General features: G+C 42.5%; 1 protein-coding gene and 1 long non-coding RNA gene across 6 annotated transcripts in view; one reads left to right on the forward strand and one right to left on the reverse strand.

Moving 5' to 3' along the window:
- LOC111558057 overlaps nt 1-14,032 on the forward strand; it is a 16,191-nt gene extending 2,159 nt beyond the window's left edge. The window contains exon 2 of the long non-coding RNA XR_006590680.1: nt 8,587-14,032. This is a non-coding gene — a long non-coding RNA (uncharacterized LOC111558057). The remainder of the gene's footprint in view (nt 1-8,586) is intronic.
- The window catches only part of LOC101087696 (ATP-dependent RNA helicase DDX19B), a 21,442-nt gene continuing 6,766 nt past the window's right edge, over nt 10,140-24,815 (reverse strand). For all 5 annotated transcript variants that reach the window (XM_019820035.3, XM_006941728.5, XM_019820034.3 and 2 more), the window contains 11 exons: nt 21,688-21,736; nt 20,736-20,789; nt 19,880-20,015; nt 19,471-19,563; nt 15,912-16,014; nt 15,260-15,374; nt 12,825-13,002; nt 12,228-12,465; nt 11,514-11,676; nt 10,836-11,027; nt 10,140-10,449 (listed from right to left, as the gene is read on the reverse strand). In XM_019820035.3, coding sequence (XP_019675594.2) covers nt 10,388-10,449; nt 10,836-11,027; nt 11,514-11,676; nt 12,228-12,465; nt 12,825-13,002; nt 15,260-15,374; nt 15,912-16,014; nt 19,471-19,563; nt 19,880-20,015; nt 20,736-20,789; nt 21,688-21,736 — 1,383 coding nt within the window. In that variant the 3' untranslated portion in view covers nt 10,140-10,387. The remainder of the gene's footprint in view (nt 10,450-10,835; nt 11,028-11,513; nt 11,677-12,227; nt 12,466-12,824; nt 13,003-15,259; nt 15,375-15,911; nt 16,015-19,470; nt 19,564-19,879; nt 20,016-20,735; nt 20,790-21,687; nt 21,737-24,815) is intronic.

A 24,815-nucleotide genomic window follows, 5' to 3' on the forward strand; every position in this document is an offset into this window, starting at 1 on the left:
CATTGATTTAAAAAACAAAAAAGGAATAAAGTACTGATAATACAACAACAGAAATGAGAGCTTTGCCATCCCATAGACATGTTGAGCAAATGAATCCAGACACAAAGTACATAGTACATGCCTCCATTTATTTAAGTTCAAAACAGGTATGTATATCTAATCTATAGTGATAGAAATCAGAACAGTGGTTGCTGGGTTTGGGGGCGTTAGAATGTTTTCTCAGCTCTTAACGATTCATTGAAACGGAGCATGCACATACTGTGCTACAGAAGTGAGAATGTCAAATGCCATATTGTCTTCCCAAGTGACTGATCTAATTCCCATCAACTATACCACCAATGAGTTGAGACAAACTGCATTGTTAATGAGGAGCCACAACCATGGTGTAACTCTATGTTGGGCAGCACAACCCTGGGGGAGACTGCTAATATGTTTTCTGAGGAATAATGTTCCTTCTGTCCTACTATTTTAACAATTGCCTAAAGAAACAAATAGATTTTGAGGCACCCTTTCCTCAGGATTTTTTATCTCAAACATCTACACAGAAAACTCTCATGAGAAGCAAAAGGAGCAACACCATAAGACTTGTAAGTTCTTTGGAGGCAGAGGATCTTGCTTAGAGCCGTATTGAAGTCTGGGTGCCCACTGTCCTCTTTTGATTGCTATTTCGTTACAAAGTCTGCTGCTCTAGCATTGGGAGGGTGATTCCTACATTGCTTCCACTGAGACACAATTCGTTGTGCTAAATATGGTCTGTAGGGGAATTGAAGTTAGAATTTTTGCTTGCATTGGATTTGTAGGGTGTTTACTGAAATTTTTCTTTAGTTTACCACCCATATCTATTGGAAGGCTGGTGGGCATTTGTTTAGTCCAGGTGAGTGCTCTTAGGGAGGTCTAGGCTGAGGCTCCAGCTGGAACAATGAAATCAGCCAGGCTGTTTTAGAGCACTTCTGGGCAACAGGGCTATCTCTTTCCCTTCAGTTAGCATTTATATTCCAAAAGGAGAATATATTATATTCTTCCAGGAAGAAGCCACTGAGAATCCCACTCTTCTCCAGACCAGAGACCAATAGGAAGGGCACATTGTTCTGAAGCTGTGGACTATACAGCCTCCTGCCCTGAGTCAGATTCAACTAGACTGGGCAATGATAACATAATGCATTAACATTTTTTTAAATGCATCCTACAACAATCTACTTGAAACAGCTAAGTAAATTCTCACATTACTATTGTTATCGCCATTTGACAAGTAAGGAAATAGAGGTGCAGGGTAGTCAACTTTTTCAAGATATATGGCCTAGTAAGTGGCAAATCTAGGATTTAAATTCAGGGCAACCCAATTTCAGAAAGCACTGGGCAAAAAAACCAAAAACTAAGGGCAGAGTGCAGGGCCAGCATTCCTGGGACCCCTTCCTGGGGGTACTTTCTAACTGGCCTTTTGGGCCTGGGTGAGCTTGAACTGTATCTTACATGGAATTGCCTGATCACATGATTATTTTGATTTCATCACTAAACAGTGAGTCCTGTGGGCAGGGACCTTATCTGCTTTGCTCACCGGTGGTTCTCCAGCATCTCACCCAGAGCAAGGGCACAGTAAACAGTTGTTGAATTAGGTAGCGAATGAATCAGTGAATGAACTGGTGATCAATAAGTAACCATCTCTCATGGACACACCTGCCTCTGTGGCATCATCATTTGTTCTGAGTGAATGGGTGCAGGGATGTTCCCTGCTTGTGCCTGCGGTGGGGGTAAGCCTGATAGGATGGTGGCTCTGCCCTGGGAACTTCTCCTTTTCTTTCTGCATGTGGGAAGCAAGGGAGGGGAATGGGAGGAGGGATGCTAGAAGGATTCAGAAAATAACAGGAATAATGGCAGGAGCCAGACTAAGTCTGTATTTGGCCCATAAAAGTCTGATGACTATAATAACAAAAAATATGAATGAAAAAATGGGGATAATTTAAAATTTTTTAATGTTTTTATTTATTTTTGAAGGAGAGGGAGAGCATGAGCGGGGGAGAAGTAGAGACAGAAGGAGACATAGAATTTGAAGCAGGCTTCAGGCTCTAAGCTGTCAGCACAGAGCCCGATGCAGGGCTCGAACTCACGAACTGTGAGATCATGACCTGAGCCAAAGTCGGACGCTTAACCGACTGAGCCACCCAGACGAAAATGGGGATAATTTTAAAAGAAAATATGTCAAACATATTCCATGTTTTCATTTGTTGACACATTAACAAAGCAGATTTCCCTGTAAAACACATCCTGCAGACAGCTAGGAATTCAGTGATTGAGTAAAACCACTTCCCACTCTTACTGTACTTAACTATGAGGGAGACAGGCGCTAAGCAAGCGGTCCCAAACTTAGACATATTTATATATGAGGCAAATACAGCCTAGCAGTTAAGAATGTGGCCCTGGAGCCAGACTGCCCAGGTGTGAGGACTGGCTTGCTACTTCCTAGCTGTATGTGGTAGGGCAAATTCCTTAACCTCTCTGTTGTGTCTGTTCCTCATCTGTAAGGTAGGAACAATATTTGTTATGAAGAGTTAATAAGTTAATCCATGCAGACCTTTGTTCTTAAAGATTTTATTTGTTTGTTTATGGTAGGCTCCACACTCAGTATGGAGCCCAGTGTGGGGCTTGAACTCACAACCCTGAGATCAAGACCTGAGCTGAGGTCACGAGTCAGATGCTTAACTGACTTAAAGGTTTTAAGTAATCTCTACCCCCAACATGGGGCCCAAACTCACAACTCCAAGAGTCACACGCTCCACTGACTGAGCCAGCCAGGTGCCCCAGTTAATCCAAGTAGACCTTTAAAAGGTTACCTGACACAATGTTCATAAAACAACTACAGGGCATGATGGAAGTTAATGACAGGGGAGTGAGGCATGCCTTCCTGGAGACATGGTTTTTACCACTGAAATAGAAAGGACCAGGAAGGGGCAGAAGAAAGGGAAGGATTGGGAGGGGAGTTCCAAGAAGTATAACCATGGCAGCGGATGCAACTGGTCACAGATTGTTGAGGGAGCAACTTGGGGCGGGGCAAGATTCCCCCTCCAGGATCCTCTCCCCAAGCAGGATATCCCAGTCTCCTATGCTCTGAGGGGGGACTTCCAAGAGATCAGGAGTGGAACAGTACATTGGCCCCAGGCAGTGCCCCAGGGTAAAGCAAAAGGAGTGTCCTATGAGCTCCTTCCATATGGTTCCCTGGCTGCCTGCAGCATTGGAGGGCTCCTGTTTTTAGTTACCTTCTTTTTCCTCATGCTCATCTTAGCCGCAGTGCTGGAGGTGAAAACCTCTCCACCTCAGCCTTAAGTCCTAGCAGTATCTTTTCACTTTTGTTTTGGCTTTAAAGTGGGCTAGGGGAGGAAATATGATTTTGAGAAAGAGGGAATTTACAGGATCACCATCTTTTCTGAGACGTAGCCCAGCACAAGGGCAGATTTCAGTGATAGTGGAGCAGAAAGTATGAGGGAGAAAGTAAGACAAGTGAGGCAGATCGGGAGAGCCTAGTACAAATCATTTTACACAGTTTGGGCTTATCTTAAGAAATACGGAGTGTGTATGGGAGGGGATGATCTTAGGCAGGAGAGTGGGCTCAGACTCAAGTATTGGATCATATTGGCTGCCATGTGACAAATGAACTGGAGGAAAACCCAACTGGAGGCAGGAGCACCTGCTGGGAAGTTGATTCGGTAGATATGACAATGGTGATCTAGACCAGGGTGAATTCAAGAAACACCAATTGAACCATATGAAAGTGCCACTTTTATAGGTCGACAATGGTCAAACAGCGCATTTCATTTGGTTTAACATGATAGAAGCTAGAATGGATAGCCGTGGTGGATTAAAAATAGCCACAGATACTTCAAGCTCCTCCCATCAAGAGATCTTTATTTCCCCCCATCTCTGCACTGGCCTTGTGACTGAAGGATGTGACAGAAGTGCACTGGGGAGTTCTGAGCCACGGCTTCAAGGGAACTCACAGCTTCTCCTCTCCTTTCTTGAAACCCAGACCACCTGCCATGCTATGATGGTGAAAGACTGTGGAGGGTCCCAGCTGTGTCAGCTGAGCCCAGACACCAGCCAGGGGCATGCAGCTGCATGAGTGAGCCTGGGAGAGACCAGCAGAGCTACCCAGACTAAGTTGTTTTGAGCCACTGTTTTGGGGCGATGTGTTACATAGCAATGGATGATAGATACAAAAGGACCTTGGGATTATTGGTTGGGGAGCAGGAAGATTCCTGATGAATCCAGATTTCTGGCTTAAGCAATAGACAATTATAGTTCCATTTTGTGAGATCGTTAGAGGGAGAGCCAAAAGCAGAACATGAGTTTTTTGGAGTGATAGTGTTTGGTGGTAGTACAAGATAATGGGTTCAACTTTGGATATGTTGAGTACGGGATTCCTTGAAGATATCCCAAGTGCAAGTGTCCTGTGGGCAGTTGTTTTTTGTAACCCTGGAGCTCACAAATTGGGTCTTGGTATAGATTTTGGAGTTGCCAGCAGAAAGCAAGCTAGAGAAGTGAACAAGATTGCCCACAGGAGAGAAAGAGGAAGAAATGACCCCAAACAGTCCTATGAGGAACAGTCACATATAAGAAGTAAATAAAAAAGGAGCCTAACCAGGAGACTGAGAAGTGACCAGAGTGAAGGAAGACCAGTGAGTGTGGTGTGTCACTTTAGTCACCAGAAGACTCGTTAAAAGAAGAGATTGTTATGGTGTTAAATGCTGTTGAGTCAGATATAATTAAAAAGTGTTTTCTGAATTAGCAACATGTAGGTCATTGGTGCCCTTGGTGAAGGCTATTCCCAAGGGGCAGTGGAGGCAGAAGGTGGACTGCAGAGAGATAAGGAATGGGACTCAGTGGGTAGAAGCAACTCCTAGATTTTTGGCCACCAGGGAAAAATGTAAGGCTAGAAGATAAAGAATAGAGGGAGTTTGAATTTAAATAGGAGATAGGTATAAACAATTGGAAATATCAAGAAGAGTTAATAGATGAACCTTGAAGACATTGTGGTGAAATAAGCGAGTCCCAAAAAGCCAAATACAGTATAACCCTGCTTACATGAAGTACTTAAGAACAGAATCCTAGAAACAGAAAGTAGAATGGTGGTTGTTAGGGGTTAGGGGCAGTGAGTCATGGGGAATTGTTTATTGGGTATGGTTTCAGTTTTGCAGGATCCAAAAGAATTATGGAGATAGGTGGTGCTGATGGTTGCACAACGTTATGAGTGTTGTAATACCACTGTACAACTGAAAATAGTTCAGATGGTAAATTTTGTTAGGTGTATTTTACCACTCCACACACAAGGAAAAATTGAGGGGAGAGGGAACCAGCTAATGGGGGTGGGAGAGGTTGAAAATATGAGAGGGTGTAGATGGAGCAGGTCCTTAAACAGTCACAGGAGAGGGAATTTGGTGCACTGGTAGAGAAATTTAGACAATAGGGACTTCTCCCATTGTAACAGGAGGGAGAGGGAAGGATAGGTATGATTGGGGGAAGGTCTGGTGGCAGAGGGCTGAGGGCAGTTTTCTATTGTTTACTCTTGAGTAGGGAGATAATGGGGTTGGAAGTTTGAGGTGAGTGGAAGTCTTAAAATGGTCACTGGACAGAGTGGAAGAGTTAACTAGAAAGGACTAATGAACCATGAGGTTAGAGGTACTGCTGCTGTTTCTGAAGTTCCCTCCATGGACGTTAAATATGAAATCAGGTGAATCAAACAACATAGCATAATCCTACTTGCTTTAGAAATTAAAGCAATGCCAGAACACTGGGACCTGTTCTGTTGTTAAACCTGGACTCAAATGACATTGGTTTATCAGGACAATTTTTGTGCAAATTTAGAAGCTGTTGGTGTCTGAGGGGAACAAAGACCAGAGGACAACACACCTAGCACACTTGACCGAATGCCCGACCAGGGCTGATTCAAGATTCAAGTCCTTTCAAGACTAAGCATGGGGATGTGTGTTCTCAGGGATAAGAATGAGACTACTTGGCTTTTCTCCACTTGGACAATTCCAGGATAGTGGAAGCCTATGGATGAGAATAGAACAGTACAGTTAGTTGCAAAGACTCACAGAATGTGTACTGGTACTTCCAGAAGAGTTCCGTCTAAACACCCCACCCCCACCCCCGACACACACAAACACCCCTTCTTATGAGAGAAGCCAACTGTAGTCCTGGGTTATAGATCTGCATGAACAAAAGATCTGCTACCCCTGCCTGAGAGATATCACTAAAGCAGAAATGACATTGATCTGAACCGCTGATCCCCCAAACAGCCACCTATCTCAGACCTCATCTAATGTTTCCCTCCACCTACTCCTATCCCCCATCTTACAATTAGAACTACCATGGAGAAGCCCCTTGCTCCAATGAATACTCAACAGTGGGACAGTTTCTAAGCCAAGGCAGAAGCATCTAGCAACAGGGGCTGGAGAATGAGAAGACATAATGTAGGGGGGTGACAAATATCCTCCAAGCAGATTCCCCACTTGGTCTGACTTGCAACTAGGTGTTTGAAGCTATTCTGGGAAAGCCCTGTCCCAGATTCAGGATTAGGAAGGCAAGGGACTGGAGCCTCCTAGCATCAGCCCCTCAGGTTCCCTCAGCTCATTTTTAGGAGATGCTACAATCTGAGTCAATCAACAGAATAAAGAACATTTATTCTCAAGCAAAAAAAAAAAAAAAAAAAAAGGCAAAATTAGGTAAAACTACAGGGAGTTCCTAAGAACCTGACATCTATGTCTAAGACCAAGAAAAACCTGAAGACCCCTGAAATCTACAAGTTGATGAAGAGGGGCCAAGTCCCTGCTTGCAAAGGCGACAGGCCTGAAATCCTACATGCTGTGTATGAGACTCAACCCTGATGCATCTGTTCTTTCCAGACCTTCCCTTTGGGTTTCTCCCCAGAGTTATTTTGTACAGTGGATCTTTTAGAGCCACAATCCTTTTTGGAATAACAAGTAGGCATGAAACCCTATCATTCTTCCTCTGTGATATCCCTCCAGTCCCATTTCTTCTTTTGTGCTTTTTCAGTACAATCAATGGTATCCTGGCACTTGCTGTGTGATGGGACCGATGAAATCCTCTTCAAACTGTGTTCTCAGATGCCCGCCTTTTCCAGCTCCAATGTATCCTACGTACATGTGCTGGACACTCCTCCCAACCCCACCAATTTCATAACTGCCTTTCTGTGATTTAACAACCTTTAATTCACTACTAAACTCAAATACTGTTCAATCAAGTTTTCGTTTTGTATCAAGACTTTTCTCTGCTTATGTGGCAAGTCTGCTGTCCATACTGTCTTTCCAGTATGCTAGGTTTATTCTGGAGAAACTTAGTTTTAATATTGCTTTCCCCTGCCTAGGGCACTCTGTCACTTTTCTCTCAGGAGCAAACCCCACTCCTTTATGAAATCTTCTCTGGCCTCAGAATTCCTTACCTTCTGAATACTAATGACACTGAAACTGCCTTCATGTTAAATAATAAACAAGATGGAACAAAGGGAGAATACCTGCTTCCAAGACCTATTTGTATTTCTTCCCTAGGACGAGAAAAATTTATGTAAGGACTTTGTATTGGCTGCTGCTTTCTTTCTAATTAGGTAGCCAGTGTTCCCTGGTTTACCAGCAGGAAAAAAAGGAATGTGAGGAGCCCTCTGGCAACTGAGTAGGGCCCTTGGCCTATGGAGACATTGCAACTGTTTGTGCTGGAGCAGTGTCAACTCTGAAATGGAACAGTAGTATCAGGTGATGACTAGCCTATGAAATCATAGTTTTCTCCACTTAGACATGATCATTAATACCAGCAACCAAAAACATAATGTCTTCTTATACTCATTAATGTTGTCCTAGTAACGTGTACTTCATAATTAAGTTCAATTAACATCAATAACAAATACATCAACAATTGACTAATTCTTATGCATACGATGAATGACACTCAAAAAAAAAAAAAAAGCAATAAAATCCATTGTTTATGGATGATGAACATATCCAGAATCTTCCATTGGGCCCAAAATCTTTCTGCTAAGGTTGTTTCTCTATTGTAGGACATATCATTCCATACATGAGTACTAAAATGAGTAAAAGAAACTCTGTGGACTGAAGCTTACCATAGGCTCAGTACATTTTCAACAGATCATTGATGGCTCAAGATAGCACATGGTCACAGAGGCAGCTGTTGGCCACTGAGCCCTGGAAGCCAAGCTCTGGCAAGAATGAATATGGATTGTGAAGGAATCCATAACAGTGAGTCTTACGTTTTTAAAAGACACTTCTTTGGGAGACCTCTCTGCAGGAAAATGCATTTAAACGCTTCATAGATTCCATGAAACCCATCCAGTGAATTCTTAGGGGTTTGGACCAATTAAGAACTGTTGACCTAGATTTCTACCAGATAACTAGTTACTCCTACTCTTGAATCTGAACCATATCCCTTCCCATTTTGTTTAGATTTAGGGCTACACAGTAGACTGGTTATACATGTTGTGAGAAGGTGGGAGGGGAATCAGCCTGCAGCCTTGTGAGGAGTCTATACTCCTTTAATTATTGCCTTTGTTTTTAATTGTTTCAGGGTTGGTCCACAGCACTGCAGGAGGTGGGAGACAAAATTTCTTCTTACAAGAAGACTCCCAAGGTGGGTCAGAGTTGGCCAGACGCACAGAGAAGACTCTATAGTCAAATGCCAACTGGGGAAATGTAGTAGGATTAGCAGTCTGTTGGTCTCTGCAGTATCTGTAATGTCAGATTAAGGGAACCATCTGGAGGCTGCCATTGGCCCCTTCCCTTCCCAGGTAACCAATCTGGTCCTAAAACACAGGAATACTTAAAAGGATAATCTGGGATTGGAGCAGTTCTCATCACAGAAAATCCTTCTTCCAAGCCTGGGCCTAGTTCTGTATCAAGGTCAAAGAGCTGGAGAGAAGTCCTTTTCGCTGGAGTTTCAGTTTCATCTCATCTTTGCTCTGTAACTCTGTGGGTACCATCAGCCTTGGCCAGGTAGGAAATGTCGATTACTAGTATTTGCTCTAAATGTTCTACACAAAGATGCTCAGTAAGAAGGAAGCCAAGTCCTTGGCAGTTACTCCTGCCTTACACAGGTAAATGGCTAGTCCATCTAGTCCCTTATTGCATTGTTTGTATTCCAAGAACTGTGAGCTCAGACTTTCAGAATCCCTTTAAAATCAAGACACCAAGTATCTGAAATCATTCCCAGCTCTGAGAAATTTGCCTTCTGGGATCTGGAGACAAAGCCAGTACTTGTCACACTATTGCTGATCACTTGTGGAACTGCCTTGAGGCTGGTCATTAGCAATTTGAAGCCATAATTTTCACTGAGGATCCAAACCTTAGATCACCTTTTATTTGCCTGGGACTATGAAGGGGTCAAGGTGACACCTGGGATGTAAAAAAGATGCTGCAAGTGCCTGTAAGCCCAGGCTGTGTGGCAAGCTAGGGCCACCACCAACTCTCCACTATGACTCTACCACAGGCCTTACTCAAGCACAGGCAATGGACCCACTGGTAATCAGATGTGCACTATATACAGACTGCACCTGCTGATGAAAACCATGAGGTCGTGGTCCTGCAACACAAACCTGCATACACCAAAAGCCCCAGGTTGGCATTTTGGTCCATGCTGTGGGCAACAGGGCAGGCGGGGCTGACAACACTCAGATAAGGTGCCCCAGCCCCAGGTCACAGGCCTCATGCCATACTCCAAACATGATGGCTGGCTTATCACCTATCCTACTTGGGATCTCTCTCTGTCTCTGTGTCTCTCTCTTTTTTTTTTTTAACATTTAATTTTTGAGAGAGTGCACGCAGGAGAGGGGCAGAGAGAGACAGAATCCAAAGCAGGCTCCAGGCTCTGAGCTGTCAGCACAGAGCCTGATGCGGGGCCCGAACCCATAAACTGAGATCATGACCTGAGCTGAAGTCGGACACTTAACCGACCAAGCCATCCAGGCACCCCTATCTGTGTCCCTCTTCATCTCAATTCTGTCTGGAGGCTGGTCTTAACACTCCTGGCCAGAGAATAGGCAGGGGCTGCTGCAAAGATCTTGAACAAGTGATTAGCCACAGCGTCTAGATGGGGAAAATGCTGGCCAAAAAAAAAAGACAGAATTTCAAAAGGTAAATTTCTGTGTATTCACGCCTAATCTTCAAGAGTTGTGTAAACAATTTTTTTCTACCTTCCCCCATCATTTGCACAATTTTTGTCTAGTCCAAACGTAATTTAAAATGAGGTAGGTAGTTTCTCTCTCCTCTGCCTCCTCTTCTTTGTGGCGACTGTCGAGGCCTGTGCCGTGAAAGCACCAGTCTCCCGTGCAGGGGGAGCACCAGGGGTGGGCACTGGTGACTGACGGAGCTTCTCAGTTGGCTATTTTCTCAATCTCATCCAAATCATCTGTGTCCAATCTTTCTATTTTCTTATCTGGGGAAAAAAAGAGAATTCACAGAGATATCAACACGGGGCTATCATGAACACACACACCTAGGGAAGGGACAGCACAGCAGGGAGGGAGGAGGCAGACGGGTTTCTGCCTCCATGCCAAGCCTCTGGCCACAGCAAACTTTCATGAAACCCCACGGGCTCCTGGTGCCTGAGCACGGGACAGAGCCCTAGGCCCTTCAAGCCTGGCCAAGGGGGCGCTGTTGTTCGAGTTCCTGACCCGAACTCACCAGGTGTGCTCTTCGAGAACTTCCATATTGTAGGAAAGGAGGGGAATGTGACAAGGACAAAGGCCTCTCGAGGAGGCCCCAGGAGAACCTGCCCCTCTAAGGAAAGGGCCCTGGCAGGGGACACTCCCAGGCACTCACTAAAATGCTCCTGGATTCTGTTCAGGATGTTCATGCTGTGCTTGCTGTCGACCATGTTCACTGCCAGGCCCCTCTTGCCAAAGCGGCCCGTGCGCCCGATCCGGTGCAGGTAGGTCTCGTTGTCCGGGTTCCCATCCTTGTCCACGGGAAGGTCAAAGTTGATGACGACAGATACCTGTTCAACATCAATACCTGCACGAAAGAGGGGTGGAGTCAGGACGGGAAACAAAAACCACCACCCACCAGGCGAGGCTGCCACACGCCAGCATCAGGTGGAGGAAGAGTCTGGGGCAGGCCAGCTCTGGGATTCGGGGACCGGGGGCACGCAGCAGAATCCAGAGGGAAAAACAGAACTCTGGCAGGTGCTAACAAAATTATGACCTCGCTAGAAGAGCCTCTGCTAGATACAAGAATCTGGAGATGCGGCCGAAACTTCACTAGGGGGCCGCAGGAGAGCAGGCACCATTCACTCTAAACCAGTCACTGCCTGTTTCCTTCCACCACATCAGGACTCCTGGCTTCTGTGAAAGTTCTCATCTGCTGGGGGAATCCAGCCTCTCCCAGAAAACAAAGTCAGCACCAACCCCAGCTGGACTCCCCCGAACCATCTGAGCGTCCCGTACGGGAGCCCTGCGCTCGCCATCCGGAGCCAGGCGAACAGGCACATTCTCTGCTCACCGCGGGCACACACGTTGGTGGTCACCAGCACCTTCTCTTTGCCCTCTCGGAAGCGCTCGATCACCGCAGCCCTCTGCTCCACCATCATCTCGCCGCTCAGCAGAGCCACCTGGTGGCCTTCTTTGGAGAGCTCTGCTGCCAGCCAACTAGCCGTTTTGCGGGTCTGGAGTGAAAGGAATGGTTTTAAATGGAGATACCTGGAAAAATAAAAACAAAAACAAACCTGCCAAAAAGTGGCTTGTTTCCATTAAAATACGTGAAAGCCTGCTGAGTTCAGCCACCAGGGTAGGCTTACCAATTTTACAAAGACAATTTTAGCCATGTGAATTTTTTTTGGATGAATTACTTAAATCATCTTAGTGTTCAGCTAGGAAGAGTGTGGTAGGAGCCAATATCTTCATTCTCAAATAGTCTATATTCTTAATGTTATATAATCATTTCATTGGATGTTATCTGGAGTTTTTCCCAAGGTATGTCTAAGAGGTGGGGCCAAAGAAAAGTTCAATTCTTCACAGTCTTTCCCTCATAACTCATTATAGTCTGAGGAGAATATGCCCTGGGGCAGGTGGAGGTGCTTCATCATTTCCTTTCTGGCCACACAGAGGACACCCAGTCCTCCTCAGCACTGAGGTGGAGCTGGCTGAAGGGAGGGCCAGGCACACCCTCCAGTGGAGCTCCTCCCCCGGCAGGCCTGCTGCTGCCACTGCTACTCACGTGGCAGAAGATCATGGCCTGAGCAATGGTGATGGCCCCGTAGAGGTTACACAAGGCCTGGAACTTCTCATCTCTGTTATTGCACAGGACGTAATACTGCTTGATGGTGTCCAACGTCTCCTCCTCACGCTTCAGTTTGATAATGTTTGGGTCTGGGACCACTTTCTGGGCAAATTTCCATACAGAGTCCTCAAAGGTGGCAGAGAAAAGCAGCATCTGGCAGTTCCTGGGCAGCATCCTGCAAGGGAAGACCCAGGTATGTGGCATGACCCCGAGTCTTTCCCTGGAAGGAACAGAAGACAGCCACCCCAGGCTTGGATGCTCTACACGCCGGGGAAAGAGGCAAAAGGGGGGAGGAGAACAGCAGGGAGGAGGCAAGAGCAGCCATGGGGCAGGGAGGGGGCTGGTGTTAGATTCCCTAAGTTTCCTTCCTCAACCCATGGTCAGCGCTGAGGAGCAAATGGCCTATCAAACAAATGCTTCTGGAAGCAGTACAGTAAAGAACCTGATAGGAGCAAGAAGAAGTGTTTGAAGTAAAAGGAGAAGATGCTGTAGATCAGGAGGCTGAGACGTTCCTCTTGGCTCAAGAGTTCCTACCTCTGGATGCGGATGCTCTGGTCTTGGTGGCCCTGAGTAGCTATCATCACGTCAGCCTCATCCAGAACAAACACCTTGATCTTCTTAGGGTCAATGAACTTGAGCTTGGAGCACCAGTCCAGAACAGTCCCAGGGGTGCCAATGACAATGTGTTCACTGATCTTCTGACCTCTTTCCACTGTGGAGACAAGATGTTTTCCGTGGGTATTTCCATGAAAAAGTCTGCTTTCCTCTCTGAGAAAAATGTAAAGCTATGATGTATTTTAATGCAACTGTTTTTATGTTTGCCTTACTGTTTTAAGGAAAGGTTATGTTATCACTACAGTATTTAATAATGCTGAACAGATAAGGTAAGGATATACACAGTGAAAAGATGAAAACCTCTTCAGTAGTGTTCTTTTCCATTCTCTGTAGTCATCCAGTTGTCTTTCAAGGAGGCTCTGTCGTTATCTTTATTTCTTCTCTGTCAACATCATTCCCCCAGCCCAGGATGGCACTTCTCCCAAGCAGACTTTCACAGCACTCTCTTCAGTGCACTCTGTCCCTCAGCTACCTTAGCATCTACGTCAAACAAGCCGGTTGCCTCTACGCACTGTCTGTCCGGGTCAGTAAACAGGATTCATCATGAAAGGCTTTGCTTTCCCAAAGAAACACAAAATGCCTCTATTAGATAAAGTGCTTCCCCAGACAAGGCCTGGTGGACCATAGCATGTTCTTGACTGTGTGTGCAGTCTGGAACTTAGAAGATTAGGCTCTTCATTTTGAATTAGATGGCACTTATAATTTTTAGCCCTTTGATTACAGTCTTGACCAGACACATCAAGCTTCCTCTAAACAGTCAAAATTTTGCCCTAATGTGAATGTTGAGTAAATTCAAAGCCAACACATGCCCCTTCTTACTTCTGTTAAACAAACCAATTATAGCCCCCCACAAAAGTTATTCAGACTCCTCTGCCATTCTAACCCAAATTGAAAAATTTTAAATGTCTTATCATCTTTCACTAAATTTTATAATATTATTTACTTTTTAGAAACAATTTTAAGTTGGTATTAGGACATTGTACACTGAGTAGATTTCTGTAGTCACAGTTACAGGTTAGTGGTAAAGATTCACAGGACTTAGCCAAACTTTCAACAAGACTTTTTTTAATTACTTAAATATTGTTAATTTGTTGTATAATAAAAGTAGGAAACCTGAATAAGGGGGGGGGGGGGGGAAGCTCCAAACCAAAAAAAAACTCTTAAATACAGAGAACAAACTGGTGTTTGCTGGTGGAGAGGAGGTGGTGAGTGAGGGAAGGTGAAATAGATAGAGGGGTTATCTTTTACATTTAATCCACTTATCTTGATAAGCATTGAGAAAAATAGAGAATTGTTGAATCACAGGGGTGCCTGGGTGGTTTGGTTGGCTAAACGTCTGACTTCAGCTCAGGTCATGATCCCAGGGTTTGTGAGTTCGAGCCCCACATTGGGCTCTGCACTGACAATGCAGAGCCTGCTTGGGATTTTCTCTCTCTCTTTCTCTCTGCCTCTCCCTCACTTGTGTGCTCTCTCTCAAAAATAAACTTAAAAAAAAAAAAGAATTGTTGAATCCTTATATTGTATACCTGAAACTAATAGCACTGTATGTTAATTACAATCAATTAAAAAAAATGAAATGCCAGAGTTAATTGTTCATATTCTAGAACATTTTTTGTTCTTCTAATGATATTAAAAAGAAACTAGGCAATTAAATCCAAAATGTGCAACATTTTATAAGCAACTGGTCTGGCCTGTTCAAAAAGTCAAATGTACTGGGGGAGGAGAAGATGTAGGAACTATTCTAGATTGAAAGAGTGCATATCCACTAATTTGATCTTGGTTCAAAAACAAAGCAGCCACAAAGAAACACTTTTGGGGAAAAATAAAATGGACTAGATACCAGTTCTTAGAGAATCTGCTAACTCTCTTGTGATAAGGGTTTTGTGGGTATGCTGAAGAATGTCCTTATTATGAGATGCATGCTCAAGTATTTAGGAATAAAGATCCACAACATCTGCAATATACTTTCAAATGGTTCCCCCCACCACACACACACATACAGATAAAGTAAATATGGCAAAGTGATGAGTTTTTGAATGTACGTAAAGGGCACGTGTGTTATCTTTATTATTTCACCTACTGTGTATGATTTGAAATTTTTAAAATGGAAGTTGTTAGGGGAGCCTAGGTAGCTCAGTCAGTTAAGTGTCCGACTTCAGCTCAGGTCATGATCTCACAGTTCATGAGTTTCAGCCCCGTGTCAGCTCAGAGCCTGCTTGGGATTCTCTCCTTCTTTCTCGCTCCCTGCCCAACCCCCTCACTTTTGTGCACGCTCTTTCTCTCAAAATAAATAAACTTTTAAATAAAATAGAAGTGGTTAGCCTAATGAATTAGAATCACATATTCATACTCACATTTATTGCCTCGGACAGCATAAGCTAGCTTCAGTTCAGGGTAAAATTTGCCCATCTGTTCAATCACTTTTCCTGTTTGCAGGGCGAGCTCATAAGTTGGGGAGAGGCACAGACACTGGCAGGGAAAGAGTGTACAGTGAGATCTCAAGGGCAGTGGGGAACTACCGTCAGGACTTAGTTATTCCTCCAGCTGACGCTGAAGAAGGGTATGTAAATTAAAGTGCACACCATTTGATTTTTTAAGCTGCAAAGTCATAAGCTAGAATTCTGAAGGGTCAGAACTCTGGCTGGGTAAAGACCGTTGAAAATAGCTATTGGCCACAGGAATATAAAAACCCCCACATGAGCAAGGATCTGAAATTCCAGTTGGAGATTAGCTTCCTTTTCACTTACTCAGAAAGTTCTCAGAACTTTCCAAAGGATGATACTTTCCTGCAAGTAGAGGTGCCAAGTCTGTCAGCAGTATCCCAGAACTGGCAAACCACGGAGAAAGAACAGGATGTGTGTGGCTACTAGAAAATCAACCATATTGCTTGTGCTCCACAAGGGGCTCTGGTTTATGTAAAAAGTAATAAGCACCTTGGCTTTTATTCCATCAAATGTAATTTCTAGCTACATGTTAGCAGAAAATCCAAATTTACCAAGCTCTTACCTGGGGGTATCTATTTGCAGGTTCTACTTGGCTGAGCATGGCCAACACGAAGGCAGCTGTTTTACCAGTGCCAGACTGAGACTGGGCAATTAAGTTCTGTGGGCTGCACAAGAAAACAAACTGTTTAGGAGTGTAAATCTCAAGTATTCTCTTAGTTAAGCACAATGAAGAATAAGGCTTAGTTTACAGAAGGAGGCTTTGATTTCTGCAGTGGAGTTACACATCCTAGCTCCACAAACAAAGCACCACAGAGAGAAGACTATGGTGGGATTCAAAGCACACTCTGTATCTTTTATTCTTGACACAGCAGCCAGTGAGTGATTCTTTTAAAACGTGAGACCGCTTATGTCACTCCTCATTTCATTCAGAATAAAAGTGAAAATGCTTCTGTGTTACAATCTGGCTCCCTAGTGGTTCTCTGTTCTCAGCTCCTGCTACCTGCTCCCTTAATCACCTACTCCACCACAAAGGCCTCAGTGCTGCCCCAAAAGCATGCCAGCCATGCCCCCATCTCAAGGTTTCTGCACTGGCTATACTCTGCCTGGGGCAACTGTTCCAGGTGACAACATGTCAACTCTCCTCTCCTTCAAGGCTTTGCTCGCACATCATCTACTTGATGAGATCCGACCCTAACACTTGATTAGAATTGTAACCTACTTTGAAATACCTTAAAGAATGATGTATTGGTGGATAGATATATGATGAAGTATAATAAAATGTTAGTGACAGAATCTAGATGATGGGCATATGGGTGTTCACTATAAAATCCTTTCAATTTTGTTGTAAGTTCGACAATTTTCATAATATAAAGTTGGGGGAAAACTGCAATTCATTTCTTTGGTATTCCTCATCTCCCCTACTATGCTCTGTTTTTCTCTTTAGCATTTGTCACCGTTTTAACTTTTATTTATTTTAGTACGTTTATTTACTGAGAGAGAGCAAGAGAGAGAGAGAAAGCCAGCAAACGAGTGGGGGGACAGAAGATCCTAAGCAGGCTCTATGCTGACAGCAGAGAGCTCAATGCAGGGCTCAAACTCATGAACCATAAGATCATGACCTGAGCCGAAGTCAGACACTTAACCAACTGAGCCACTCAGGCGCCCTATCACCTTTTTTTAAAAACAGCTTGTAAATGTACAATTCAGTGGCATTAATTACATTTAAGACTTATATCTTTTAACATGCTATATACTGTATATTTTATTTATTTTTAATAAAAATAAATGATCTATACTCCAGAGTAAGCTCCTTATACAGGGCAGGAATTTTTGTCTGCTTTGTTTACTAATGTATCCAAGGATCTACAATAGTATCTGTTACATACCTGTACTCAATACATATTTGTTAATGAAGAATAGTACTAGATAGTTCTCTTAGGTCTCTTCTAACATTGATGATTAAAAATTGAGCATCTATGAAAGCATTAAGATCTCTAGGGGCACCTGGGTGGCTCAGTCAGTTAAGTGTCTGACTTCGGCTCAGATCATGATTTTACGGTTCATGAGTTTGAGCTCCACATTGGGCTCTGACCTGACATTGCAGAGCCTGCTGGGGATTCTCTCCTGTCTCTTCCCCTCCCCTGATCTCTAAATAAATAAATAAACTTAAAAAAAAAAAAAGATCTTTAAACACAAATGACCAATGTGAAACAAATATTCCATTTATTCATCTCTATGTTCAAAGTGTCAAGCTAAAAAGCAAGATTATTCATCATGAAAAAAGTCACTATTATGACATGGAACAAAGAAAATGTTAAGAAAATACAGACCCAAAATATCTTTTTTTTTTTATTTACTTATATTTTATTATTTTTTAAGTAGGCTTCATGCCCAGTGCAGAGCCCAATGCAGGACTGAACTCACAATGCTGACTTCGTGACCTGAGCTGAGATCAAGAGTTGGATGTCTGGGGTACCTGGGTGGCTCAGTTGGTTAAAGTCAGGTCATGATCTTGGCTCAGGTCATGATCTTGCAGTTTGTGGGTTTGGGCCCCACGTCAGGCTCTGTGCTGACAGCTCGGAGCCTGGAGCCTGCTTCAGATTCTGTGTCTCCCTCTCTCTCTGCCCCTCCCCTGCTCACACTCTGTCTCTCTGTCTCTCTCTCAAAAATAAACATTAGAAAAAAATTAAAAAAAAAAATTGGACGCTTAACCAACTGAGCCACCCAGGCACACCCCCAAAATATGTACTTTTAGACCATAGGAAAAGGAGTTTCAGGATTTAAATTATATGCAGCATAATTTTACATAATCATATATAATGTAGGGATTTATTTTTATAAAGAGTTCCTCATGCTCTCGAACCTCGTTTCTCAAAATGTGGTCTGAAACTAGCATCATCATAATCACTTAGAAGCTTATTAGAAAAGATGAACTTTAGTCCCCACCTCAGATGGAGACTGAAATGAGAATCTGTATTTTAATAAATTCCTATGAGATTCATATGCCTATGCAAGAGTGAAAAGCACTGCACCAGAAAACAACCTTGGTAATTACCCTATTCTGGTCTTTCAGAACACTGGTTTTTGCCTGTTATATTTGACACAATAAATTTTATATATCCATCTAATGAAATCATAGTGTATATGAATGATAAATGTTTATTTATCAACACAGATGATCATCTAAATTTTCTTTTTTTATTGTGTTTCTAAAAAAACTTTTTTAAGGTTTATTTATTTTTGAGAGAGAGGGACAGAGCACAAGCGGGGGAGGGGCAAAGAGAGACAGGGAGACAGAGAGTCCAAAGCAGGCTCCAGGCCCTGAGCTGTCAGTGCAGAGCCTGATGCAGAGCTTGATCTCATGACCCTAAGATCATTACCTGAGCCAAAATCAAGAGTTAGACGCTTAACCAACTGAGCCACCCAGGTGCCCCTAATTAAGTTTTTAAAAAGCATTTGAAGATTTTATATGGTTCCATTTTTTTAAAAAGGTATAGGGGCACCTGGTGGCTCAGTTAATTGAGTGTCTGTTGTTTCAGCTCATGTCACAATCTCATGGTCACAGGATCAAGCCCCTCTGAGGTTTTGCACTAGGTGTGAAGCCTGCTTGGGACTTGGGATTCTCTCTCTTCTCCCCCTTTACCCCTTACCCAACTGCACACATGATAAAATAAAAAATAAAGTAGCTATTAAAAAAAAAAAGGTATGGGACGCCTTGGTGGCTTAGTCGCTTAAGCGTCTGGCTCTTGATCTAAACTCAGGTCACGATCTCACGGTTCATGAGACTGAGTCCCACATCAGGCTCTGCGCTGACAGCGTGGAGCCTGCTAGGGATTCTCTCCCCCCCCCCCACCTCTGCCCCTCCCCTGCTCGTGCACCTCTCTCTCAAATAAATAAACATTAAAAAAAAAGGTATAGCTATAGATATGTAAGTTTACATAAAAAAGTCTAGAAGTCTCTAAATGTTAGTGAGGGGTGGAGACTACAAATGATTTTTATTTTTCCTTGTTTTCTAGCTTTTCTAAAATAAGCATGTATTACTAGTATAGTTTTAAAATAATAATATGATTTTTAAAAAATGGAATATTAAAAATGGGATAGAGTTGTATCAGGACACATACGGCTCAGCAAGCATCAAAGGCAATGCATTCTCTTGTATCTTGGATGGACGGTTGAAGCCCATGGCATAGACTCCCTGGAGAAGCTGTGGTTTCCTAGGAAAACAGTTAAAGATGAAAGTCACTGTCTCTTTGGCTGAGGAAAGAAGCCAAATATCTGAGGGATTTCTTTTTCTCTTTCTTACTGTTGTTACACACATTTTATTTACAACTAACAATACTTGAATTATGTGAAATTGAGCACAATTCACATTACCTGGCAATTTTACTTAATAGCCCAAAGCAGCTAAATTCTTTTATTAAACTTGTGTTAGCTAAAAATGTTCTGCTGTGATGAAAAATACATATATAATAGGACTAGGATCTCTATCTAAACACAAAGGGGAGAGTCAGAAAGTAAACAAATACTCACAGCCGAAGCTCCTCAAAGGACTTCACAGAGTAGAGCGGGGAACTTGGGTCCCGCTGCAGGACTTCCACTTGGTTCGTGTTATCGACAAGGTTGCTTCTGATCAGCTTGTTGAGTAAAGACTGGGCAGCTCTGTCTTCTGTCAGGAAAAAAAGAGCAAAGAATTTTATTTTATTTTTTATTATTTATTTTATTTTTAATTTTCATTTTTTTGAGAGCAAAGAATTTTAAAAGGCCATGAAATCCACCATGAATTCATCTGAATTTACTTGCCATTGGCATTTTAAGCAGTAACATGTATTTGTGCTAGGACTTTATCATGTAATTCGGCCTCATATCCCTCTCCAGGATCTATTCCAAACAACTCTTCTTTCTGGAGGTTATCTATTCTTCCTATGTGTACCTAAGTATTTACTCCCCAATCTATGCTCAATAGAAAATTAAAAATTATTAGCTTAACAAACACATCACAGCAATAGGAAAAAAACCCCAGAAATTAACAAAGTTTATATTTTGATATCATATACGCTATTTCTATCTTGTTATCTACGTTTAATATGTCCAAATATCATTAACTTTATTAGACAATGGGGATGCAACTTAAAATTTCTTTTATAATACCCTGTACAAGATAATCATTCAGGGAATATTTCCTGCTGCTGGAGTCCCATCAGTGGTTCAAAACAAAATTTCCCTAAAATGTAAACAATGAAAATTCTTTCAACAACTATGTTGAACTTTTATTAGCACTGTGACTCCCATTAAAGTCAAACCAAGTTGGGCATAAAAACAAAGCCATGTAACAATCTATTCTCTTAAGACTGTAGAACCTTGTGGGTATAGCTCTAGGCTGTGTTACCTTTCTCTTCTTCATCTGCCTTCTCTGAATTAGCATTGGTCTTGACAACAGCACCTTTATCAGACACAAAGTGGCCGTCATTCAGTATCACATCCCATACCCAACAGCTGAGACAATTCAAATTCTATGAGACACTAGAAATGTAAAGGCCTGGGGAGCAGAAAAATAAATGAGGAAACCAAGCCACAGATAAAAACATTTTATTGTTCCTAAATAAATAAAGGTATGAAACAATGTTTCTAACATTTCAATTCTTTCCTATTCCAAGTCCTCTCACTATACCTCAAACAAATGTGACTTTCCTCATATCATCAATATTTCTGAAATGTTATAGAAAGATGATCACAGCAGGCAATGATCACAAACCACCTTGATGTTCAACAGAGGAAATCATATTTCATCAATATATACACGCTATAATGCCATTAGGAATCTATGTATATAAACTATTGATTAATAGAAATGCATATTCAAACAATGTTGTCGTTATCAAAAAATATACAGAAAAAGATTGTAAGTAAATTTGGAATGAGGTTAATGTTTCTATTCCCTCCACCCCGCCAGTAATTTTAAGTACATCAACAAAAATTTAATGGATTTTTGGTAGATATGATTTTAGATAATGACAATAGTTTAATTCTCAGGTTGCTCATACTTTGCCTCTCTCATCTCAAATTGAGGAATATTTTGAAAAAACAACAAATAATCTTTGGCAGTATATTCTCATGGACAGCAATCAATTTGATCATTTATAAGTCAATTAGGCATCCTCATGCTTATATTAAGGACAATACAAAGCAAAACAGTCCAGTTTAATTCCCAAATCAAACAACTGCCAGTATCTGTCAGGCCCCTTCCTGGTACATATATAATTTTTTTTCCAGACAGTTGTTATGTCACAGCAGAAATACTAAAGGAAATCACATGTGCTTTCAAACTAGCTTTTACTCACCATTGGCATCTGGTTTGATTTTCTCTTCCTTAAGATGCAAGTTGCTCAACTAAATGGAGAATACGGAGAGGGGGGGAAAGTGTCAGGAAAATCACTTAAAAGATTGTGAATCAACAGAGCCTCCCCAATGAAGCTAGGGAGAAATGAGCCACACTCAAGACCTATTCATTAGGTTGTTCTGCTGGGCTCCTTTTGTTGACTAAATGAGTGAGAATAAACAAAATGTCCCATAAATACAGCAATAGAAAAAACCTGGTTACACAACAGCTCAAAATCCACACCTCCTAATTATAATCCCTAGAGAGAATTATAATTTGTGGGTTTGCTTAAGGCCCTTATTACAAAGACTCTCTCAGTAGAATACCACTTGAGTTGTCATTCTCTTGTATTACAAACAGGAAATTTTAAAAGATACTGGGAGATGCAGTCACACTTCAGACAGAGAATATCAGGTGGGAGGGCTGCAATGAAAAGCATCTGTGGGTAGGCATCAGTTATGTTGCAAGATATGTTTGCGCCACAGGACCACAACATGCCAATATGCATCCTCACATTCAAGATTTCCTTGTGATGGAAGTCTGATATATGTCTATTTTTTTAGTGTTTATTTATTTTTGAGAGAGAGAAAGAGAGCAGAGTGTGAGTGGGGGAGGGGCAGAGAGAGGGAGACACAAAATCCAAAGCAGGCTCCAGACTCTGAGCTGTCAGTACAGAGCCCAACAAGGGGCTTGAACCCACGAACCACGAGACTGTGACCTGAGCCAAAGTTGGATGCTTAACTGAGCCACCCAGGTGCCCCTGGAAGTCTGATATTTTAAACAGAAAACAGTCTGGGGCGTCACAGCACACTGTATAATCAAAATACCTAGCAATCTGAAGTGGGAAAGCAAAGAATTCAAAAAAAGAATTATTAGGACTTTGATCAAACACTATAAATTAGGCAGGACTTATCTCCTCTATTAGAATGAAAATACACTTTTATTTGTCAATTAAACCTCAGTAAAAGCTGGGTGGAAAAGAAAATACCTTAAAGACAGGAATGTTTTTATTTTTACTTGATCTTTGGATCTAGCAGAAAGCAGGTGCTCTAACCACAAAATATTAAGGGGGCTTAGGACATTATCTAGTGAAGGGTGAAAGAATGAAAATGGCTACTTTTTAAGAATTTGTTTAATGTTTATTTATATTTGAAAGAGAGAGAGAAACAAAGTGTGATGGGGGACGGGCAGAGAGAGGGACAGACAGACACAGAATCCGAGTCAGGCTCCAGGCTCCAAGCTGTCTGCACAGAGCTCAACTCAGGGCTCCAACTCACGAACCGTGAGATCATGACTTGAGCTGAATTCAGACGCTCAACTGAATGAGCCACCCAGGTGCCCCGAAAATGGCTATTTCTTAAAAGTGCCACCTATACCAGCAATTCTTTATGTTTTGAGGTTCATTCTGTCTTTCCTCTAAGTCCAAGAAAGGGGAAAAGCAAGAGAGGAATGAAAATGTTGTTTATTTTGATGGGTGGTTAGTTGGGATGGAGGAACCTCACTTCTCTATTGTTGCTAACTGAAAAGGGAGTTTCTGGTGTCTCTGTATGCTTTACTGTTAGGGGATGGAGAAGTGGGGGGGGAGGGGGAGGGACACACTGGAGAGACTGGCAAGAAAGGAAATTGTCATAAAGCAGTAAAAATCCTTCATTAATTCCACATGACAGCAAACACACCAACAGACAGTCAATATGAAGCAGCATATGATGTATGGCACCGTTCAATGTATTTGAGTCTTCTCTAAAGCACTCCTCCACACCCTGCCAACAAATCTAGTTCAAGTGTAGTATTCAGGGCTGTGGAGAGGGAGAGGGATACAGATTGGGGGGCAGGGGCACAGAGACAGACTGCCTGACTTACTGGCAATATTTAAACAGTTAATAGCACTCACTCCTAGGGTGATAACTGCCAGCTACAACAAATGATAGGGCTGAGGTACAAATGATTTAAGTATTAGAAACATCTATTACCCTAAAGCATTTTAATTATCAATGATAAAAAGAACAAACCATTCTCTTGCTAATATATTGTTCAAATGGAAGTTCACAGAGTAAATAGTTAAAATAACTGAAATGCAGGAAAAGTTGGTAGCAACAATGTAAGTGAAATTAACAGATGTATCAGGATTCTGGAGAGGTTCCAGCAGAATCTAAAAACATACCCAGGGGGGGCCTGGGTGGCTCAGTTGGTTAAGCATCCCACTCTTGATTTCGCTCAAGTCATTATCTCACATTTCGTGAGACTGAGTCCCACATCAGGATTTTTACTCACCCTCTCTCTCTGCCCCTCTCCTGCTTGTATGCTCTCTCAAAAAGTAAACAAATAGGGGCGCCTGGGTGGCTCAGTCGGTTGAACGTCCGACTTTGGCTCAGGTCATGATCTCACGGTTTGTGAGTTCGAGCCCCGTAGGGCTCTGTGCTGACAGCTCGGAGCCTGGAGCCTGCTTCAGATTCTGTGTTTCCCTCTCTCTGCCCTTTCCCCGTTCATGCTCTGTCTCTCTCTCTCTCTCCAAAATAAATAAACATTCAAAAAAATTTTTTTAAAAAGTAAACAAAACAAAACAAAACAAAAAAAACCCTCAGCCCTCACTTGGCTATAAGGACCTCAAAGCCTATAAAGCAAGACCGTGAAGGATGGATTACCCAGTACAGTGTCAGTGAACTGAACAGTGAAATTTATATTAAAAATACAGTTAGTTTAGGGGCATCTGGATGGCTCAGTTGATTAAGCGGCCGACTTCAGCTCAGGTCATGATCTCGCAGTTCATGAGTTCGAGCCCTGCATCAGGCTCTGTGCTGACAGCTCAGAGCCTGGAGCCTGCTTCAGATTCTATGTCTCCCTCTCTCTCTAGTCCTCCCCTGCTCACATTCTGTCTCTCTCTGACTGATTTAATAAATCAACATTAAAAACGATTTTTTTAATACAATAAAAAAATACAGTGAGTTTAGATACCTTCCTTTGCTCTATTTACTTGGACCAAAAAGGAGAAACGATTTTCTGATGCAACTTCATCACAAACCATTTTGAAATTAACCAAAAAGCAAAAGAACAAAAACATCCACTTTGTAAGATCTACATTCTTTCAATGCC

Source organism: Felis catus, chromosome E2 (assembly GCF_018350175.1).
Source record: "Felis catus isolate Fca126 chromosome E2, F.catus_Fca126_mat1.0, whole genome shotgun sequence".
In the NCBI taxonomy this organism is placed as follows: Eukaryota; Metazoa; Chordata; class Mammalia; order Carnivora; family Felidae; genus Felis; species Felis catus.